At 39.8% G+C, this 21,586-nt stretch overlaps 1 protein-coding gene across 3 annotated transcripts in view; it reads right to left on the bottom strand.

Moving 5' to 3' along the window:
* Positions 1-378: 378 nt before the first annotated feature.
* The window catches only part of CFAP20DC (CFAP20 domain containing), a 267,456-nt gene continuing 246,248 nt past the window's right edge, over positions 379-21,586 (bottom strand). For all 3 annotated transcript variants that reach the window (XM_079935811.1, XM_079935812.1, XM_079935814.1), the window contains 2 exons: positions 13,398-13,492; positions 379-835 (listed from right to left, as the gene is read on the bottom strand). In XM_079935811.1, the coding sequence (XP_079791937.1) occupies positions 723-835; positions 13,398-13,492 (208 nt within the window). In that variant the 3' untranslated portion in view covers positions 379-722. The remainder of the gene's footprint in view (positions 836-13,397; positions 13,493-21,586) is intronic.

The raw sequence follows: 21,586 nt of genomic DNA on the forward strand, positions 1-21,586 counted from the left end.
ATTAGAATTCAGAGATAATTGGTAAAAAATTTTTAAAAAAAGCACAGAGCTAAGCAGCTTAAGTTATTAACAATGTTGTGGTCTTTGGCAAACTCTGGATGAACTATAATGAAATGGAAATAGCAAGGTCGGTACCAATAAAATATGGTCATAAAGTCTGACTACTTCACAGTTAATCCTTTTTCTAATAATCTAAGGAAAGGTAAATACCATCTAGGAATATTCTGGTAAGAAAGTGGGGTAAATAAAAAGAATCAGTTTAAAAGGTATTCTTCTGACCATCATACTTTATTTTTAATACAAATAGGTAATAAAATAAAAGGTACCCAGATATCTTTTAAACAAGAATACATTTTCTGTATATCAAGCCATCATTTACAGATTAACACTACAAAAAATTTGCATTAATAACTCTTAATTCGTTTACATAAAATTATATGAAATAAGCAAAATTGTATGTAGGATGAGAACCAACAAATAAGAACCAATTCAAAGTTCTAAAATCTTATCTCTGTATTAATTCCTTCACAGTTCCAAAAAATCACACCCATCTACAAAAAGAACATAGGTAGTCTTAACACTGAACACTATGTACAAACTAACTTCATTTCTCTTAGTTACTGTTGATTCCATGGGCCTGGCCAACATATGCATTGTCATGCCAGTCAGAACTGCTATCCTGCTCCGCCGGGGGTGGCCATTCTTTGCCCTGGAAGGAGGCATTACACCAACTCGTAGTATTTCCCAGTCTGGGGATCAAAGTAACAGTTCAGACATGGGTCATACAGCAGAGTCAGCACTTCCTCGTCCTCTTCCACACTCAGGTCTTCTCCACCTGTGGGAAGGGGAACCACCGTCATGTTAGCTGTTGGCCTGGCCCGTAATTCTTAAACTGCAACAGAGAAGGGCAAGGAAGCAGGAATCATCTTTCCTGGGAGACTGTCCTTTGCGGGCAGGATGTCAATGCTAGAATGGAGGAGCGCTGCAGATGTGATAACGCTCTACTTGCAGTGTAAGACGGAGAAGAAACGGTGATCACAGGGGCCAGATTCGCTATAAAGCACAAGAAAAACGAGCGTGGAGAACTGGCAGGGAGAAGAAAGGATTAAGGAAGAGGGCCAAAGGACTAAAGAGTTATGAGGATTAGGGATACTTGAACAGGATTCAAAATTTGATTATCACAGCTCTAGACTTCTTCATGGGCCAGAGCTGCACAAATGCCAAACAGTGCAAATTAATAAAGAGCTCAATCCCCATTCATACAACCTAAAAAGACTACCAAATAAACATGAATTAAAATAATGTTTAGAAATATGGTACTCAAAGCATAGAACACAAATGGAAAACAATGTCAGATGATCTGTAATTTTATTAGTGGTAGCAAGATCTGTCACATTTGCTGGGAAAATGAACATGGCTTGATTTGTTTTTTCTTGTGACAGCTATTTAGATGGTTTGGATGAAGAGAACACCTACCGCCTAAGTAATCAGCAAAGTTAGCAAGGTTTGGTTGGTTTTCAACAAATGGCATGGAATGAAAAAAAAAAAAAAGCTTTACTAAGATATTTCCTGACCACCTTGTGTGTGCCCAGTGCTGTGCTCAGTACTTATGTACTTGATGCCATCACTAGCACTAGCAAGCGAGTGCCTTCTGAGTACTTCTCAAAATCCATGTAATAGGCTTGGAGGCTGGGAGGGCAAGACCTCCCTCAGCTGGAGAGGACCAGAGCAGGCTCAGGGAGGAGCAGACGATTAAGACAACACTTGTCTCTCTTCCTTAGCACAGGCTACTAAGGACCAAAGAAAACCAAACCTTTGGGCTACAAGCTCACCAGGGTCAGTTCTGGAGGGGATGGTGGGCATGGGCAGGGCTGACACAGAACAGAGGCTCAGTAAATACTGAGTACTTTTTGAAAGGGTGAATCAATGATTGTGAAACAAAGCTGGGATCTTAAGCGTCACTGCCCAGAGGAAGGGAAGGCCGTGGTAGTGGTGGTGGTGGTGGGACCTCACCTTACCCAGCCCAAATCAGATTAAGCTGGTGCATGGACACTGTCAGGACAGTGACAAACTGGAGTTAAGGCCAAGGGTGTGGTGACAAAATGGTGGAGTAGGGTTTTGAAACTGTACCACAGCCATTCCTCTGCCCATCCTTCTTCTAACCACCCCCCCCAAAACATTTAACGTGATCCTTCCCTGCCCCAGGCACCAAGCCAGGTGTTGGGGATATGAAGATATAAGAGAGAGGCCCTGTTTTCAAGGAGTTTGCAGTGATCTGGGGGAAACAAGAAATCAGTGGACTCTCTGGTGAGTTGCACGCAGTGCCAGCAGTTCTTAAAAAGTGGGGTTTAACAGAAGAATGATTTCATCTGCCTTGCTTCGTAACACCTCAAATAGTACAACCCTCGATGGTTTAGAAAGCACTTAATCATGCAGTAGCTCATTTGACTGTTATGATCCTGTGAAAGAGGCAGGAATTATCGTGCCTGTTTGATGGATGAGGGAAACAAGGTCTGCAAAGTTAAACAGCTCATCTGAGGTCACTTGGTGAGTTAGAGGCAGAGTCAGGGATGAACCTGGGTTTCCAGATTCCCAGTTCAGTGTTCTTTTGACCATACCTGCTCGATCTTATTGTTAACACATTACTGGTGTAGCACATTCAATTGGAAGCTATTACATTATGGGGATTTAAATATGGAAAGTAAAAAATTGTAAAGGTGTCCTACATTTAAAGACATCAGTTTTGGAAACAAAAGAACTTTGATTTTTCATATTTCCAAAACCACTGACAAAGATGAGACAGTCCTTGTGGGAGGGGCAGAGGCAACTAGCTCAACAGGCCCAAAGGAACTGAGCTTATTAACTCCAGAAAAGGGAAAGCTTGATGGAAGTGACAACAGCCCTTCTGGCTTCACATATATAAAGGGTGGCAAATGAATGGGAAATTAAGACGATGCTGTGGGGCTCCAAGAGAAAGCAACAGGATCAATGGGTGAAAGTTACAAGGAGCCAGATTTTGGCTCAGCACAAGGAAAAATTTTCTAGACACTGGAGCTGACCAGGAAATGGAACGTGGACTCTAGGGAGGGTGAAGCGGGAACTGGGGCAATCATTTGTATGAGATTTTGTAGATGAACCCTGTGTAGGACAGGGGGCCAGATCCAATGATCCCTATGGTGCCTTTGATGAGTTTTTGTGACTCTCGGCTGCAGTGGCTTCTTGCATTCTTGAAATATGTCAGGACTTACAGCTAACGGCCACATTGATAGTGGTAGCTGACCTGAGCACCTTGCACAGTTTCTGATTAAGAACAGGAACCCAGAGAAGGCAGGCTGCCTTTCCTTTATTTTCTATTGTTACCTTAAGAGTGGTCCCTAGGGCCTTGCCTCCACCCTCCTCCTCTAAGTAGGAGAGGGTGGGAATGCTTTTCAAGTGGCTGTTTCATATTGAAGATGATCCCCTGGGCCACTTCTGCACATCAAAGGAGAGTGTGCATGTCCTTTACTTTCAGATATTCAATCCATCAACACTTTCATATTGGGGCTACTTCAGTCAACGGAACAAAATCAGGTGATCAATAAGTAACCACTGTGTGCTTGCTACGTGACTGAGCAGTCTGGTTATGGATGAGACAGCCTAGTTGTACATGTGACATACACACATGAAACAAAAACAGCTAGTAAAGATTAATGAGGAGTTAAACTGGGAGTGGCTAAGAGCACCCCTGGGCTCTCGAATCCAACAAGCCTGGGGATGGATGGGAGCGCCGCTGCTCACCACCTGCATGCCCTTAGGCTGGTTACAGATTATTCTACCTCACTGAACCTTCGTTTGCTCGTTTTTAAAATGGGAATAACCTTATTTCATAGGGCTTTGTGGACTAAGCTGGACACTGGGTAATATGCATAGCACAGAGCACACGGTAGTTGTTCAATAAATAATCACTACTATTACTATTAAGAATAATAACAATATAATAAATCCTTAACTATAGGCTACAGCTTTTTTAGTAACTCAGAACAGCACTGATAAAGCTTAAATATAAAGAAAAGACTTCACAGAGACAGGCAGAATGACATTTAGACAATGAAGTCAGATAGATCTGGGTCCAAATCCCATTTCTGCCATTTCACAGCTGTGGGACATTGAGAAAATTCACTACTCAGCCTCAGTTTCCTCATATGTAAAGTAAGGATAGTAATAGTACCTGTTGTAGTACCTATGAGAACTAAATAAGATAACACTCAGCGCACACACAGTGAGTACTCAGCAAATGTTATAATCATTATGGAAAACGTAAGATATCTGAGTTAGACACGAGAGGGATATGTTCATTTATACCTCACTCCCTACCCCAAAACTATATCTGTTTGATTTTTTACTACTAAAAAAAAGGTTTGAATGAAACACAAAGTCCCCTACTAATTTTATACAGGATATTATAATTAATTCATCTTTAAATAAAAAGTTCTTATATCAAAAATCATGTATTTTTCAAAAAAGTAACACTAATTTTTTCCATCAGGTGTGATATTAAAACCACATATTACTGAGGTAAATAAATATAAGTTGAATTTTCTCGAAGATCTGCCATCCAATGTCTTGTTTTTACTGCATCAACACATTGGGGGAAATTCTGACCTCTGGCACATAAGAGTTATATGCTGTATAATTGTTTAGTGCATTCTGTGCTTGTACTTTCCAAAAAGATAAAATTTTAAGCTGGCGTTATTAAATTAGAAAACTCGATACATTTTTACAACTAGTCAGGAGCCTTTCAAAATGAAAATAACCATTGTAATGGGCCATGGGTCTTTATCATCCAACTGCAAAGGGATCAAGGTGCATCCAATTCATTAGTAGAGGTCTGGCTACATAATGCATGCAAACTGAAGCAATAACTGCTATAGAAATGCAGTCGTTCCAACACATATCGCTGTAGAACTGGAACTTCATGCATTATAACCATGGGACTAACGCAGGTTTTGTGGGGTTTAGTACTAAAGCTTTAAATGGGTGAAGTTTAGAACTCTACCAACAATGACATTCATACAAAAATTGGGTGATATTATGTATAACTTTATATTGAAATAAGTGCTTTAAACTTGCACAGATGGTTTTGTTTTCATTATAACTTAATTTTCAAAGCCTCCAACTTACATCATTTTGCCACTGTAATCTCTACGTAATGAAATTATAATATTGTTAAGCAATTACCACTGTGATGTCAAGCAATGGGAAATGTTTTGAAAGGTAATTATTGTGCATGGGCATGGGGTAATTTTCAATTATATTCTTGGATAGTGAAGAGTTCGTTTTTCTCCCAAATGCTAAATTGCTCTATTTAAAGACTGGCTACAGAAACTCTAAAAGGACAAATTAACAAATAAAACCATTCTCTGCTACCAGACTAAGAACAGCGGGACAGGGGTCCAAATTACATTTTTACTCTTCTGCACATAATAAAGCCATTTCTGGTGAAATAAAATTGCCTTTCAGATAATAATCTGTTTACAAACTTTCAGCTTCATCCACTTTGAAACTGGTTAACGGCAATAACAGAAGAAAACCCAACGGAGTCAGACCAAACACAGCAATATTACCTGCCCTCCCCTTGGTTAGATCAGTGTGAGCAGATAATTCCTCCAGTTCACCTTTTGAGTCAATTAATATAAATGCTTAATTATCTATATTTAACGCATTTTAACTGTAGATAATAGAAAACCGATATGCACAAGCTCAGTCTTCAAGCTTGAAAATAAATGATGTGGCACCAGTTTATCAGATTTAAAGTCTCTGAATCAAGACACTGTACTTGATTTTCGATTTTCTGACGCTGCCATCTGGAGTTTTGTCTTTTTTTTACAAGTGAATGCATTTTCTCTCTTATAGATCTTGAAAACTGATGGACTGTATCTTTATGCGCATACTAATACACTATTGTTCAAACAACTCAGTGGTGACGGATCACCACTGGGAACAGTCAGCCTTCAGGTCAATAAAGATGACATTTTAGATAAGATTCTGCTGAGCACCAGGTGCTTGCAAACTCTTCCACCAACTTATATCACAGTAGGGCAAAATTAACTTGCACTAAAACTGGAGAACGTGAACTGTTGAGATTTGTTTCTCAGCAAATATGCGCCCTCAAATGGAAGAAAGATAAATGACCAATAATGGAATAAAAAGGATGAAAACGTACTTTCTTCTATTAGAAAGCTATATTGTTTTTTGGAAGGCAAATGATATACCAAGATTATAGTTCAGGTTTCATTTGGGAAATAAGTACATCACTCCTTTTGTAAAATCTCGTGGCTATATTTTACTTGGAAAATGCCACTTAAAACAACACATTGAAGAATTTGGATAATCAGTTAGGAATTCTTGCAATTTCATTCTTTCCAGCTAGTCTCTACTTACAAATGTGATTCAAATGTGCGCTTGTATATCAAATCATCACGTTGTACACCTTAAATTAACATAATGTTATATGTCAATTGTATTGCAGCAAAGCTGGGGAATACCTCACAAGACATATATGTGCACTTGTAAATATGTGAATTACCACTCTGAGTGCTTTTTGTTGCACATGAAGGAAGGTCCCTAGTCAGACTATTGAGCTCTGAAGCCTACAAAGCCTATAGGATCTCCAGGGCCTGATTTCAGGCAAGGTGGCAACGCTGCAGCCAGGGGGAAATGTATCCCAATTCCAGCAATGGAATCTAGGACCACATCTGGGCCAAGGCCCCTCTGTTGTACATTTGGGGAATAAGTAGGTGGGGGGTGGTTCTGGAATAGGAGAGAGCCTCAGACACCCATCAGTGTGTTTACTTCTCTACTAGAGGGTTCACTTCCAGTATGACTGAAAAGAAGGCATTTCTTTATATAGTGAGAGGGCTGACTGCCCCCCTCTTAATCACTTCTTCTATGCAGAGAAGACACCCCCCCAGACCCTGAAAGCTGCATAAGAAAATACTTCCTTGCCCCAAGGTTAATCAGAGACCAAAAGGCAACTACTTGCCTCACAGGGGAAGGGGAAGGAATCTGGATTCAAGAATGTCATACAGGTAATAACTTGTTTTTTTGCACTTCGATTTATTGTGCTTTTTACAAATCGAAGGTTTGTGGCAACCCTGCGTTGAGCAAGTCCAACGGCACCATTTTTCCAACAGCTTTTGCTCACTTTGTGTCTCTGTCACATTTTGGTAATTCTCAAAATATTTCAAACTTTTGCATTATTATTATATTTGTTATGATGATCTTTGATCATTGATGTTACTACGACAACCTGCTGAAGGCTCAGATGATGCTTTTTTTTTTTTTTTTTTGCGGTACGCGGGCCTCTCACTGCTGTGGTCTCTCCCGTTGTGGAGCACAGGCTCCGGACACGCAGGCTTAGCGGCCATGGCTCATGGGCCCAGCCGCTCCGCGGCATGTGGGATCTTCCCGGACTGGGGCACGAACCCGTGTCCCCTGCATCAGCAGGCGGACTCTCAACCACTGCGCCACCAGGGAAGCCCTCAGATGATGCATTTTTTAGCAATAAAGTATTTTTAAATTAAGGTATGCACTTTTAAAAGATGTAACGCTATTGGACACTTCATAGACAACAGTGTAATGTAAATACAACTTTTATATGCCCTGGGAAACCAGACTCATTTTATTGCGATATTTGTTTTATTGCGGTGGTCTGGAACAGAATGTGCAATATCACAAAGGTATGCCTGAAAATGCTAACAAATCATTTCACAAGCTGAGAGTTGAGGCGGGGGCTCTATGGGTCTAAGGAGAATTCTAAGGAGAGTACTATTTTATCCAGAAAGGCTCAAGAAAGAAAACTACCTAAATTAAAAACACTGCACTGGACACTTCAGCTGTGTAGTTCTTATTGACCTAAATGGGAATTCTGTGGTTCTATCAGTGTGGGGCTTAAGGGTGCGGACAGTCCAGTGCGACAGGCCTCGGTCAGTGTTCTGCTCCACAATCAGTGGGCTGTGACCCAGGCTGTGACCCTAACCTCACCCGTACAGTGGCGACACAGCACAGCCCTATGCCAGTAAGTGTTAGGAGAAGTCACGGAGAGGTAACGCACAGGAAAACTCGACACAGCGCTGGGCACACAGCATGTGCTTTATTAATGCTGGCTTCTATTATTACTTTGATCGTCAATATTGCTTTTTTAGGGAAAGTTCTCCTTTGCATTTTGAATAAATCTTCAAGATACAGGGAAGATCCAAAAAGTAGACCAAATCATCCTCCTGTTTCCCATGGGCAGAAGATTCACTCATTCTACTCATCAAATATTTATGCAGCGTTTACAATGTCCTAGGCTCCATGTTAAGCACTGTGGGTACCACGGTTGTTCGATGAAGCACAATGTCTGGTGCGATAACTAATAAAACAGATTTTGGAAGACTGCTTTTAGACTCAGGGTATTAGGTAAATGTCAAATAATTGCACGGCGGGAAACAGGACTATGAAAGGATTCCTCTGTTGGACCCAGGACAGGCGGCCAGATTCCCCTCTCTCTGGTTAGCTGTGAGGCGTCATGAGATTTCCATAAATTCTTGAATAGTAATTTGGATATTACACGTATAAAATAAGCATCCGCTGCCTATTTATGTCTCGTGGGAGATTAATTAATGTTCATAAAGGAATATCTTCTGTGGCTTTGCTGTACAAAAGGTATGAGAATGTTATTTTTATGAGACTCTGGCAACTCCAAAAGCCCTTCTGAGTGTGTTTCTCACTCAAAATCCATGCAACCTGCAAAAAAAGGTTTACAGGCCTGAAGAGAGAGGCATTATTATTCCATTTTGGAGCTGGTAAGCATGAATAATTTAAGGGTCATAGCTGTAAAGGAACAAATGTCAAAAACAAATTGACAACTATTCTTCGAGCGAAGTCTGGTTCATTTTCAAAAGGTCAATTTGGTAGTTTTCTTGAGTAAGTTCTGAAAGCTTAACGTCCCATTTTTACATTTCACACGGTCTCCAGAAAAACACATTTTCCGTAGGTGTTAAGGGTACCCGTGCCCATGGTAATTGATATTTGGCAAATGTATCATGGCCCAGCTGAGAGCTGCCCGTTTCTCCATTCAGTCGAATGGTGCGGAGTACAGTGCTGTTCCTGCTGGCTGCTTGGCTCTGCTGGGAGCTGGGCTGTTCATTTCAGATGGAATTCACACACTTGAGACATTCTGGCCTAGTAGAAACTGGGGCTGTGACACAAATTTGTACTGAATAAAGAAGGGACTCTAGGGCCAGGTATAATGCATGCATTTACTTTTGTATGGGCTGGGGCAAGTTTTCTAGAGTTACGTATTGGTTAGGCCATCTTTCCCTGCTGTGAGAAAGCAGTTATGCCTCTAGCTGCATGGATACATCTCGGCCTCTCCATCTCTGATGGAGATGTGGCGGTTCATCGTATCACTTCCCTGCTCTAAGTACCAGTGTCCATGTGTAAAATGGGGATAATAATAGTACCTATGTCTCAGTAGGCTATTCTGAGAATTAAAGTGCACATGTAGGCCTGGGTCACTGGAAGATGAAATAAACATTAGCTATTATTATGTTTATCCTAGAAGTCTGAAGATGGAAGAGCCTCTTTCCCTGTGAACGAGACTTCAAAACCACCTTCACATCCCAGTGCAATGGTTCTGCAGAAAGGCACTGATGCGGAGGAAGACTGGATCCAAATCGAAATTCTGATTGAGCATTTGACCTTGGGCAAGGTCAAATTGAGGGTGATGAATTACATTAGTGTTTTTAACTGGTTCATTAGGGCCCCACAGCAGGGTTCTGAGACCATAACTCCCACTCCACCCAGAGCAGTTCTGCTTTTAACTCCTTTACTTATTGGGATTCCATATGAGATTTCACTTGACAGAAAAGTTTTCATTGCTTATAAGTAAAGTTTAAGAGCCACCGCATAAGGTGACCTATAACTGTTTTAATTGCTAAAATGTGTGGGTCTAAGTTCAATACTCTCACTGTTGAATTTTACAAATATGCCTAATATACCAAAAAATTGGAATTGGGGGAAAAACTGAAAGTCAGATTTCAATGAATTACCCTGTTTTTTTCCTTCCAAGGTTGTTATAAGAAATGACCAGTTGAATAACATTTCTCTCCCTCTTTTTCCTCCCTTTCTCCCTTCCTGTCTTCCTTCTAATGAGAATCCAGCGTATCTAATATATGCCAGAAATTTCAGGGTACTAGGGATCTAGGAGTGAGCAAACTGACAGTCTCTGCTTTTAAAAACTCTTAGGCTACCTAGGAAAAAAGGCAATAAACAAGTAAACGAATCATGAGTTACGAACTGTGAAAAGGCTGTGATGAAAAGGTACTAGGTGAGGTGAGAGAGCCTGACCTACTCAGATAAGGTCGTCTCGAGAGGCCTTGGAGAAGGTGGGCACAGCGACCACCCAGGCTGGGCAGTCCCGCACTCTAGTCACCTTGCCCTTCATTCAGCCCCTCACTCCCTTGGCCTTGCCCTAGATCTGGTCAACACGGCAACTACACCCCTCAGCCACTCAACCCCTGGAGGGAGTGTGGCCACCAGTCATTTGTGACAAGGCTGGGGGTTGGGGGAGGCAGGTCCAGGCCTGAAACAGGTGACCAGAGGTCTGCTTTTCTTTTTTCTGAAAGGACTTAGCTACTTAGCCCTTGAGATGTTTTGTTTTCCTGTCGATTGGAACTCTCAACAGAAAAGTAATTTTTCAATTCCTGGTTTATATATTGTATTTTTTTATTAGGTAATTTATTTACTTGGTTCAAAGCCAAAAAAATTAAAAAATAAAAACAGTGGTTGGGCTCTGGGGCCAGGCTGCTTGGGTTTAAATCCCAGCTCTGCCAATGACTAACTTTAGGCAAATTATTCAAGACCTTGCTGCCTCAGTTTCTTCAGCTGTAAAAAATAACAACTGCATATACAAAATTAGTATCTTCCTCATGGTACTGCTGGGAGGACTAAATTTCTTTTTTACATTCTCTTTTTTTAAAAAATTTAAGTATAATGATTTACAATGTTGTGTTAGTTTCTGGTGTACCGCAAGGTGATTCAGTTATGTGTATGTGTATATATATATTCTTTTTCGTATTCCTTTCCATTATAGTTTATTACAAGATAGTGAATACAGTTCCCTGTGCTGTACAGTAGGACCTTGTTGTTTATCTATTTTATATATAGTAGTGTGTATCTGCAAATCCCAAACTCCTAATTTATCCCTCCCCCCAACCTTCCCCTTAAGTAGCCATACATTTGTTTTCTATGTCTGTGAGTCTGTTTCTGTTTTGTATAAAGTTCATTTCTATCATATTTTAGATTCCACATATAAGTGATATCATGATACTTGTATTTCTCTGTCTGACTTACTTGTGAGGACTAAATGTAACCACTGAGCACAGTGTCTGGCATATATTAGGTGCTGAGTTAATGGTATTGTGCAACAGAAACTCAGGAAGAGTCCCAGACTACCCACAACTGTGCCTCCCTTCTCCTTCTGATGGTATACACTGGATGCTTGAGCCTATTATTTTTCTTTGACAAACACTTTATAAGAACAGATGGAAACACTAGCTCAGTATATTGGTAACTGTATGCTACGTTGTCTAAAACTAAGCCAATGACATGTAAAGATTAAGCAAATAGGAAACACTACTTTTTGATGGTTTTGGTTTACATTAACTACAAACTATCCAAGTTTATCAGAAGAGGGAAAGGGATACCAGATGGAAATCTAGGATGACAGGGAGAAGGGGTGCCAAAGCTGGTTAACATTGGCCAGAACATTTCTACAATTCTTGGAATTTAATTTGTTAATTTGTCCTCCATGCAAGTTCTGTTTACCTTCAACATAATTGAGCCCCTGCTGTCAAAACATCACTTTGCAATGGCAACTTTAAGACATCCTTTCAGCCACTCATCACCACTATAGATCTTGGGTGCCTTTGTTTAAAGACCACACTCTCCTGCGGCTTATTTAGGATACTTAAAACATTACTTGTTCCCTCACAGCAAGGTCTCCTCCTGACACGCAAGATTCTGTTTTTCTATTATGAGCAATTATAAATGTACACCCCTAAAAAGTCTCAATTTGAGGGGCATCATCTATTTCAGATAGTAAATCACAGCGACATCTCCATCCCTTGGGCAACCAAAATGCACAACTCAGATATATGAGCTCTCACTCTGAACTCTCCATACCTGATGAAAAATGGGATGCTCCTCTTTCTCCCTGGGGCAATTAGGGAAAAAAAACCCTGGCACCTTTGTTGGAGTAATTTATACTGGTTTCAGTTCCTTTTTTTTTTTTTTTCTTTTGCGGTACGCGGGCCTCTCACTGTTGTGGCTTCTCCCGTTGTGGAGCACAGGCTCCGGACGCGCAGGCTCAGCGGCCATGGCTCAAGGGCCAAGCCGCTCCGCGGCATGTGGGATCCTCCCGGACCGGGGCACGAACCCGTGTCCCCCGCATCGGCAGGCGGACTCTCAACCGCTGCGCAACCAGGGAAGCCCCCACGCCCCCGCCGCTTTTTTTAAACCGTAGATATAGAGCTTCCATCTTTATAATCCAACTTGTAAAGCTATCTCAGGGAGTCCCACTCTGAGGTTGTCTGTCACTCCAGCTATGCATTTTAGAGTTCCCCTCACCCTTCCCATCTCAACCCCTCTGTGTCTGACGAAGATTCTTTTATGTCCCTCCTCTACACACTCCTGACAGTTACGTTCCCTGCTCACAGCCAGAAACTAAATGGTCATCTTTCTGGCTCTCGTCAACAAAGAGAACCCCAGGCAAATTTTCATCTCTGCTTCCTTCTAATTTTTCTATTACTAATACTACCCATCAAAGCTCTGTGCCAGCCTTTGCTTTAATGAAACGGCTGTACCTCTGTATTAACGAAAACATGGATCTCTGTGATGCTGGAGTATTGGGTCTGCTTTATAATAATACTAACAACTGGTACTTGGTAGGCGCTATCCCAAGTATTTCATATACAGTATACCTCACTGAATCTTCATGAAAAACTTGCAGGTGGGCACCATCTATTATTAGTCTTATTTTACAAAACTGAAATTCATAAAAGTCACACAGCAGGAATTGCTAGAGTTGGAATTCAGATGAAGGTCAATTTGACACCAAAGCCATACTCTTACGCCTTAAACTATATTTTGCCCATGGATTAACATTCAGGAGAACAAGGACAATTTCTCTTTTAAATTCCTTTTAGTTGCAAAGCACCTATAATCCTATAAAATGAGGCACAGATTACCTCATTTTGGCTGTGTGAGCCTGTGATCAGCATTTTAAAAAAAAGTGGCATCTCAAAGTGACTGATTTTCTCTATATATAGTTAATTATTTTTATTTTTTATGCTTGGTGTTTTTCATATTCCCACCTTGAGCACTCAAGCTTCCGGAAGAATCCTGATGCTGCTCTGCTGGCTGTTGACTGGGAGGAACAATCGGTGGGCTCAGCATATTTAACCAGTCCCTAAAAAGAAAAGAAGAAAATAAATGAACCACATGTTTGTAATTCCATATAGAGATTTTACCTTTCTCCTGGATTTTTAACTCCCTGGGGCTTCCACAAAAAACCATTTTTCCCTTCTTCATATTTCAGAAAATAAGATGTCCAGAAATTTATATTCAGTTTTATAAATCTGTAAATACATAGTTGATTACTTAACTAACTAGCTGTTCCATAAATACACCAACTAAATGATGATGACTGTTCCTCTCAAAAGTTTATTACTGTTGATCGTCAACTATAGCACAGCTCCTCTCACCTAAGAAAATTATTTCAACAACTAAGAAGAAATGCAGCAGAGACAAAGCTCCTTAGGACCTTTGGATAAGAAAGCCTGACAGTTACATGTCATGGATGACAAGAGTCCATTTGGTGATTCAAAAGAGAAGTTAGTCTTGGAGCTGTCATGGACCAGCCATGATGGTGGGAGCTGGTATGCATTCACTTGGGGCTTTAGGGCAGGGGAGGACAAAAGAAGGAAGAGTGAGGGCCTTTGGGCCCTTGAGTGGCTCGATACTTCAGTTCTCCCAGTATGAATGGGGGCAAAGCCACTTCAGAAAGCACCTCCTACATTCCCCGTCCCTCTGCCTCCAACTTCCAACCTCATTCCCAGTCTCTTAACTTTCCTTCTTTCCATTCTTTTCCTGTCTCTCTGCTCCCTCTAGCAGATACCTGGGTGGGTGTGCTATAAGTCAGTGACATCCTGAAGGCATGAGTCACTGTGTGTTCTACTTCAACCCTTTCTCATCTGTAAACTTGCTATTGAGCTTCTTCACGGGAACAGAGCAGGAAGGGGAATGTGAAGGATTTTCCAAAGTGAATTATATTTCTTGCATTGATATAAGCAGCCTGTGTCATTGACCTTATTCTTCTCAACAGGAATATGTCCTCATGACCAAAAAATTTCTCTCTAAATTTCTGCATTTCCTGCTGTCTTTATCTACAATGGGAGACAGTCCCGACCAGTAACTAAGAGCACTGGCTCCCCAGGCCAATCCTGGCACCATGTTTCTGAAATGTGAGAACTTAGCCAAGTCGCTTATAACATCACTAAGCCTTATGTATAAAAAGGAGATAATAATAGTTACTCCAGAGTTTTGTCGTTAAGATGAAATGAAAAAAATGGATGAAAAACGTTTGGTATGGATCTGGGTACAGAGCTGCTGTCAAAAAATTTCAGCTATGACCACTATCATCTTCATTATCAGTGAAGATCATAGTATGGCTGTATCCACAATGATAAACCAAGGTAGGAAGTGGATTCTGCTGGAATTAAACCAGCCAAGGATTGTAGAATGATTTCAAGTCTATACAATAGAAGTTTTCTTTGCAAGCCATTTACTCTTGTATAAAAAGGATCTTAATGTAAAAATTATCCAATTCCTATTTGTATTATTTTAAGATACTTTCACTCACTGCTCACTTTAGCTATCACTAGATTATGGCTTGTAAAATAAGCAAGGTGAACTTGCTGTGTAATTGAATTTCATAATAACACATTAAGGACATCAGAAAGGATTTGTCACAGACTTCCAAGCTAATGGGGCATTTTCTGATAAGCACCTTTTACTTAGTCCATTTAATTATAGCAGACCAAAAAATTCCTACATTATAGAAAATTACAAGGTCACATACAAATTACTAGCCCAGTGGCTTCATTACTCGGCAAGAGAGATGGAGAGCAAAGATGAACAGGAGAAAAATAATGTTATCATATGATGACACCCCAGCAACAAATTAGAAACTCCAAACGATGGCAGTAGTAGTATCTACCATGGTCCATGGACATGCAGGAAAAAGCAGATGTTATAAAAGGCAAGACATTACTTCTTAGGCCAATGATTTGGTTAATGTTTTTCTTGTCAGCAGTAGCTATGGAAAGTACAGAGTTTTTCTTTTTGTGATTTTTGTTTGTTTTAAAGTAATTTCAGATTTATAGAAAAGTTTCAAGAGTACAAAGAACTCCTATATATCCTTCACCTAGATTCTCCAATTTAAACATTTTATCACATTTGCTATCTATCTATCTATCTATCTATCATCTATCTATCATCATCTCTCTATCAAGGGTTGGTAAACTATGGCCATGCGCCAAGTCTGGCCCACTGCCTGTTTTTGTAAGGCCTGCAAACCAAAAATAGTTTTTATATACTTTAACGGTTGAAAACAATTAAAATAGCAATGTTTCATGACACATGAAAGTTATATATAATTCACATTTCAGTGTCCATAAATAAAGTTTTATTGGAATACAGCCATGTTCACCTTTTTACATATTGTCTATGACAGCTTTTGTGCTATGATGACAGAGTTAAATATTTGTGATCTGGCCTTTTACAGAAATGTTTGTCGGCCCCTGGTCTATAACCATGAGGTCATATTGCTTCCTCTAATACTAATATAATACCACAGAGTCATTTTCATCTTTCCTTTTTCCTTTCTGACACTGAGGAACCTGGCTCCCATTAGCCTCAGTATATTTACTTACTTTCTGAAGTACAGAACACGCCAAAAGTGGTGTCAAACAAAACAAAACAACCAATAAAACACCCCAAACCTACTCTCTAGGATTCTCTGTTTATGGTTCTTTTTTTCATTAGTTAAAATACCATGTTCAAAATTTACTTAGGCTAGTTCATTTTCCTACCTCTTCAGTGAGGTTATATTCTTAATTTGAAATATAGTTAGCATCATTTGCTTCTGTTTGCATTAAGTTTTTCTCCCCATTCTTGATTTTTATTACTTTTGTTGTTTTGAGTAGGTAAAATATTAACAGTTCAAAAGTCAAACTTTTACAGAAAAGCATATTCAGTAAGAGTTAGATTTCCTTCATCCCTTCCAGTCTGTTTCCACCCCCTCATCATTTCAACACCATCCCCACCCACTCCTCCAGAGGTAATTAATTTCATTAGTTCTTGTGTCTCTGTTTCTTTTTGCAAAAATTCAACAGATACACGTCTATTTTTTTCATTCCTCTTCTTTCTAATGTAAAAGGTAGTATACTATAATTACTCTTTTGCACTTTCGTTTTTTCAACTTAAAATATATCCAGGAAATCACTCATACCAGTTCATAGAGAGCTTCCTTATTCTTTTTGTTTTTTTTTTTTACAGCTGCATATTACTCCGCAGTGTGGCATACATTTATTTCACCACTGTCCTATGTTCGGGCAAGTTTTAAATATTTTGTGATTATTGCAATTAATGCTACAATGAATAACTTTGGGCATATCTATTTTTGTATATGTGGATATATACCTTCAAGATAAATTCTTGGAAGTGGGATTCCTGGAATAAAAGGTAAATGCACACTTGGTTTTGTTAGATACTGACCAATTGTTTTCACAAGGGTTGTACCCATCAGCATTCCCACCAGCAATGTCTGAGAGTGCTGGTTTGTCTACAGACATGTCACAGTGTTATGTTGTCAAGTTTTTAATGCTTTCCAATCCAAGAGATAATAACTGATAACTTAAAAGTAGTTTTGATATCCATTTATTTGCATTTCTTCTCATCATGAACATTATGAGTAGAGTTGACTCTTCATATGTTTAAGGCTATTTAATATATATGTGTATATATGTGTATGCATGTGTGTATTTTATATCTATATCTTTTTTTTCCTGTCTGTTCATGTCTTTTGCTCTTCTTCCATCAGGTCTTTTTTTTTTTTGTCTCTTTTCCTCATTTTGTCATCTGTGTTTGCTTATGATATTTTTTGCCATGCAACAGGTTTTTAATTTTTCTGTAGTCAGATGCATCAATGTTTTCTTTTATTGCCTCTGTATTTATTTATTTATATTTTAAAATAAATTTATTTATTTATCTATTTATTTTTGGGTCTTTGTTGCTGTGTGCAGGCTTTTCTCCAGTTGCGGCGAGTGGGGGCTACTCTTCGTTGTGTTGTGCAGGCTTCTCATTGCGGTGGCTTTTCTTCTTGCTGAGCACAGGCTCTAGGTGTGCGGGCTTCAGCAGTTGTGGCACGCAGGCTCAGTAGTTGTGGCTTGCGGGCTCTAGAGTACAGGCTCAGTAGTTGTGGCACACGGGCTTAGCTGCTCTGTGACACGTGGGATCTTCCCGGACCAGGGATCGAACCCGTGTCCCCTGCATTGGCAGGTGAATTCTTAACCACTGCGCCACCGGGGAAGTCCCTGCCTCTGTATTTCAAACCAGAGTTAGGAAGTTCCTCCCTACAACCAGGTTCTATAGAAATTCACCCTTTTTTTCTTCCAGTTACTTGCATGGTTTCATTTTTCACATTTAGATTTCTGATCCATTTGGAGTTTATTCTGGTATATGTTGTGAGTTTATTCTGGTGTAAGATGCATCTAATTTTATCTTGTAAAAATGACTACAGATTCCATATATGTGTGTTAGCATACAGTATTTGTTTTTCTCTTTCTGACTTACTTCACTCTGTATGACAGACTCTAGGTCCATCCACCTCATTACAAATAACTCAATTTCGTTCTTTTTTATGGCTAATATTCCATTGTCTAAAAAACCGGTACTGATGAACCTAATGGCAGGGCAGGAATAAAGATGCAGATGTAGAGAACGGACTTGAGGACACGGGGCAGAGAAGGGGAAGCTGGGACGACGTGAGAGAGGAGCATTGACATATATACACTACTAAATGTAAAATGGATGGCTAGTGGGAAGCTGCTGCATAGCACAGGGAGATCAGCTCGGTGCTTTGTGACGACCTAGAGGGGTGGGATAGGGAGGATGGGAGGGAGGCTCAAGAGGGAGGGGATATGGGGATATATGTATACATATAGCTGATTCACTTTGTTGTACATCAGAAACTAATACAACATTGTAAAGCAATTATACTCCAATAAAGATATAAAAAAATGACTGCAGAATTCTCTTGAAAAATGATGTTAAGATTTAGAACATTTTATTTAATTAAGAACCTTTAATCAAAACAACTCATTTGTTTGGCTTTTTATTAAGTAAGCATTAACAAAGTATATTTTGAAATAAAGGGTTTCCATGTTAACTGTGAAATATGGAAAACATTTGGCTAAACAAAGTCAACCAGTAGGTTTTCTTGCAAGACCTTTGAGAGCCTTTAACAGACTGTGAATCTCCTGAGAGGAGCGTAGAATATGTAGACTGCCCACCTTTTTGCATCTGGAACTGTTCCATCTTTTTGGGATCATGAGTCCACAGACCACACCATACCTTGAGACACTTCAGGTTATAACATTTTCCCACCCTGGTGACATTGTTTTTGTTTTAAGTATTTTTAAAATTTATTTTATTTTTATTGAAATATATTTGATTTATAATATTGTGTTAGTTTCAGGTGTACAGCAGAGTGATTCAGTTATATATATAATATATATATTTTCAGATTGTTTTCCATTATAGGTTATTACAAGATACTGAATGTACAGTTCCCTGTGGTATACAGGAAGACCTTATTGTTTATTTTATGTATAGTAGGTTGTATACATATACTCCTAATTTATCCCTCTCCCCTTACCTCTCCCCTTTGGTAAGTTTGTTTTCTGTGTCTGTGAGTCTGTTTCTGTTTTGTATATAGATTTATTTGTATTATTTTTTAGATTCCACATATAAGTGATAACATATAACATTCCTCCTTCTCTTGTTTTGTTTTTATTTTACTTCATATATATTTAATAATTTCATTTTTTCAAGAGCGATCTGTTTTTTTTGTGACTTGTTAATAAGCCAGAAATGTGTAGTCTAGCACCTGTACCTTACATGTTTACATTTTTACATGTGGTATTTAATGCTGAGCCATGTTTTGACCCCCATGCCTTCCCAGGCCGCAAACATCTAGGGACGGGGGATCAGGCTCATTCACACATGTCAAGCCCTAGCTCAGCTGTGAGCCACTTCCTTGGCCTGCTTCTCACCCCGGCTGCCTGTGCTCTGGAACCTGCTCTTGCTCTTCGTTCTCCCATTTGCATACTTGCCCTATCGTTTGCACTTGTTACTCTATTTTGTTTGGTTTCCTCAGCTCTGACTATAATGCTTTTCTCTCTACCTGTAATGAAAACCTCCAGCTCCTCTGGTGGAGAAGCATCCTGTTCAGTCAGGCTTGCTCTCCGAGCATGCTCAGGGGCTGCTTCCTCCTCCTTTCTCTCGTGGACCCAGGCAGGCCTCCCACCCCTGCCTCTCCTCTTGGAACTGAAGAGAAAGGACTTGCAGGCACACCTATACATGTTGAGCTCTGTCAGCAGAAGGTGTGTTTTATTTAAGAGTCAAGACAATGGGTTCACTTCAAATACCACATAAAAAATATAATGTAGATGAAAGATAAATACCATCTTGTGAATCCTCACAGTGGACAAATTCATCTAACATTAAAATCCTGCCCCCCGCAAATACCATGCTCTTTCCATTCAACTTGCATGTTAGAGTTTTGAAGGGAGGCAGTGAGCTTTAACTGAATCAGAGCTGACTCAGATATTTTTACAACTGAGGATAATGTTCTCACTTAAGATAGACTATGGTTTCAGTTCCTTCATTTAAAAACAAGATTTTGCTTACAAGAGAATTTTACACACATTTATTTCATTAACGTGCTTCCTATAAATACATCATATATGTACACACACATACACACATATATACAAATACATGCATGATATGAGAGCAACAGTTAGCTTGATCATCTGTCTACATATACAGTAATCATTTACTGAACTGCTGTGTGTCTGACCCTAGGGAATCAGAGAGCTCATCGTCAGATGGAAGAAGCATTCTAGCTAACAGAAAACGACATGGGCTGCTGTGGGCTGATCAGCTTATTTGTGTGTTCCCTAAAGGAATTCCCTTGTAAGGAAATTGCCTACAATCTTGTATACATTTAAATATTTATTTGGGTGAGTAATTATTTGAGAAATCTAAAACATGACAACAATTATTACATAGCTCTCATTTAGAGCACTGAGCTACTGAGCTACCTGCTATCATAAGGGCTGGGTTAGAGGAGCTAGCCCAGTGTGAAATACTTACATAGGAGATCTTCTATTAGAATTCAGAAACTTGCAGCAATTTCTATACGATACTTATTGATATTTATCATTTGGTACCAGTGTAAATTTCTTATTCACTGAAAGCAGTCTGGGTTTTAAACATCTTCTAGGGCCAGGGAACAGACTGGGGAGAGGACTAGGAAATAGCTCACTTCGGGGAGAATTCATAGATTCTTTTTAAAACCTGGTGAAAACTGTTTTCCCAGAAAAATGACCAAGAATACCAAATTTTCTTTCAATTTTAGGAGGTCGGAGATCATCTGAAGCCCATTCGTGCACTTCTGGAAACTGAATTAAGAACTTCTGCGTCTTGGAATATCACGGAGGTGTTTTTGTAGTGTAAAACCCATGGTTCTTTGTAAAGGCCCAGACAGTACACATGTTAGGCTGTACAAGCCACAGGTCTCTGCTGCAACTATTCAGCTCTGCTGCTGTAGTGTGAAAGCAGACATAAACGATACGTAAACAAGTGGCGTGGCTGTGTTCCAATAAAATCTTATTTACAAAAGAAAAAAAAATTCTGCAATGGGCAGAATTTGGCCCATAGGCTGTAGGGGAATGACCCCTGTCTTAGAGGAAGGAACTGTGAAGTGGAACATTCTCAAGGCTCTTATGAGAATTCCTGTCAATTTTCCTCTGAAATGCCTTATGAATTTACCTTTCTCACCATCTCTACATCCACCACCAAAGTCCAAGCAACTACCTTGCCTCCTGTTATCTGCAGTAAAAGCTCTGAATTGATCCCCTTAGAGTCATTCATTCTGACTTCACTTCTCTGTTCTTCACACTATGGCCAAAATGCTAATCTGATTATGTCAACCTCTTTTTCAAACCCTTTAATATCACTGGGAAGCTATCATATTTGGGAGAAAGACCAGAATTATTACCTTGGCCTTTGAGGCTCTGCATAGCCTCATCTCTATGTGTTTTTCCGACTTCATCTTGCATTGTTCTCCCTCTCACTCACCATGCTCCAGCCACACTGGGCTTCTCTTGATTCTTGGAAATATGCCATGCTCCCTGCCATCATGGGACTTTTGCCC

Source organism: Stenella coeruleoalba (assembly GCF_951394435.1).
Source record: "Stenella coeruleoalba genome assembly, chromosome: 10".
Taxonomy (NCBI): Eukaryota; Metazoa; Chordata; class Mammalia; order Artiodactyla; family Delphinidae; genus Stenella; species Stenella coeruleoalba.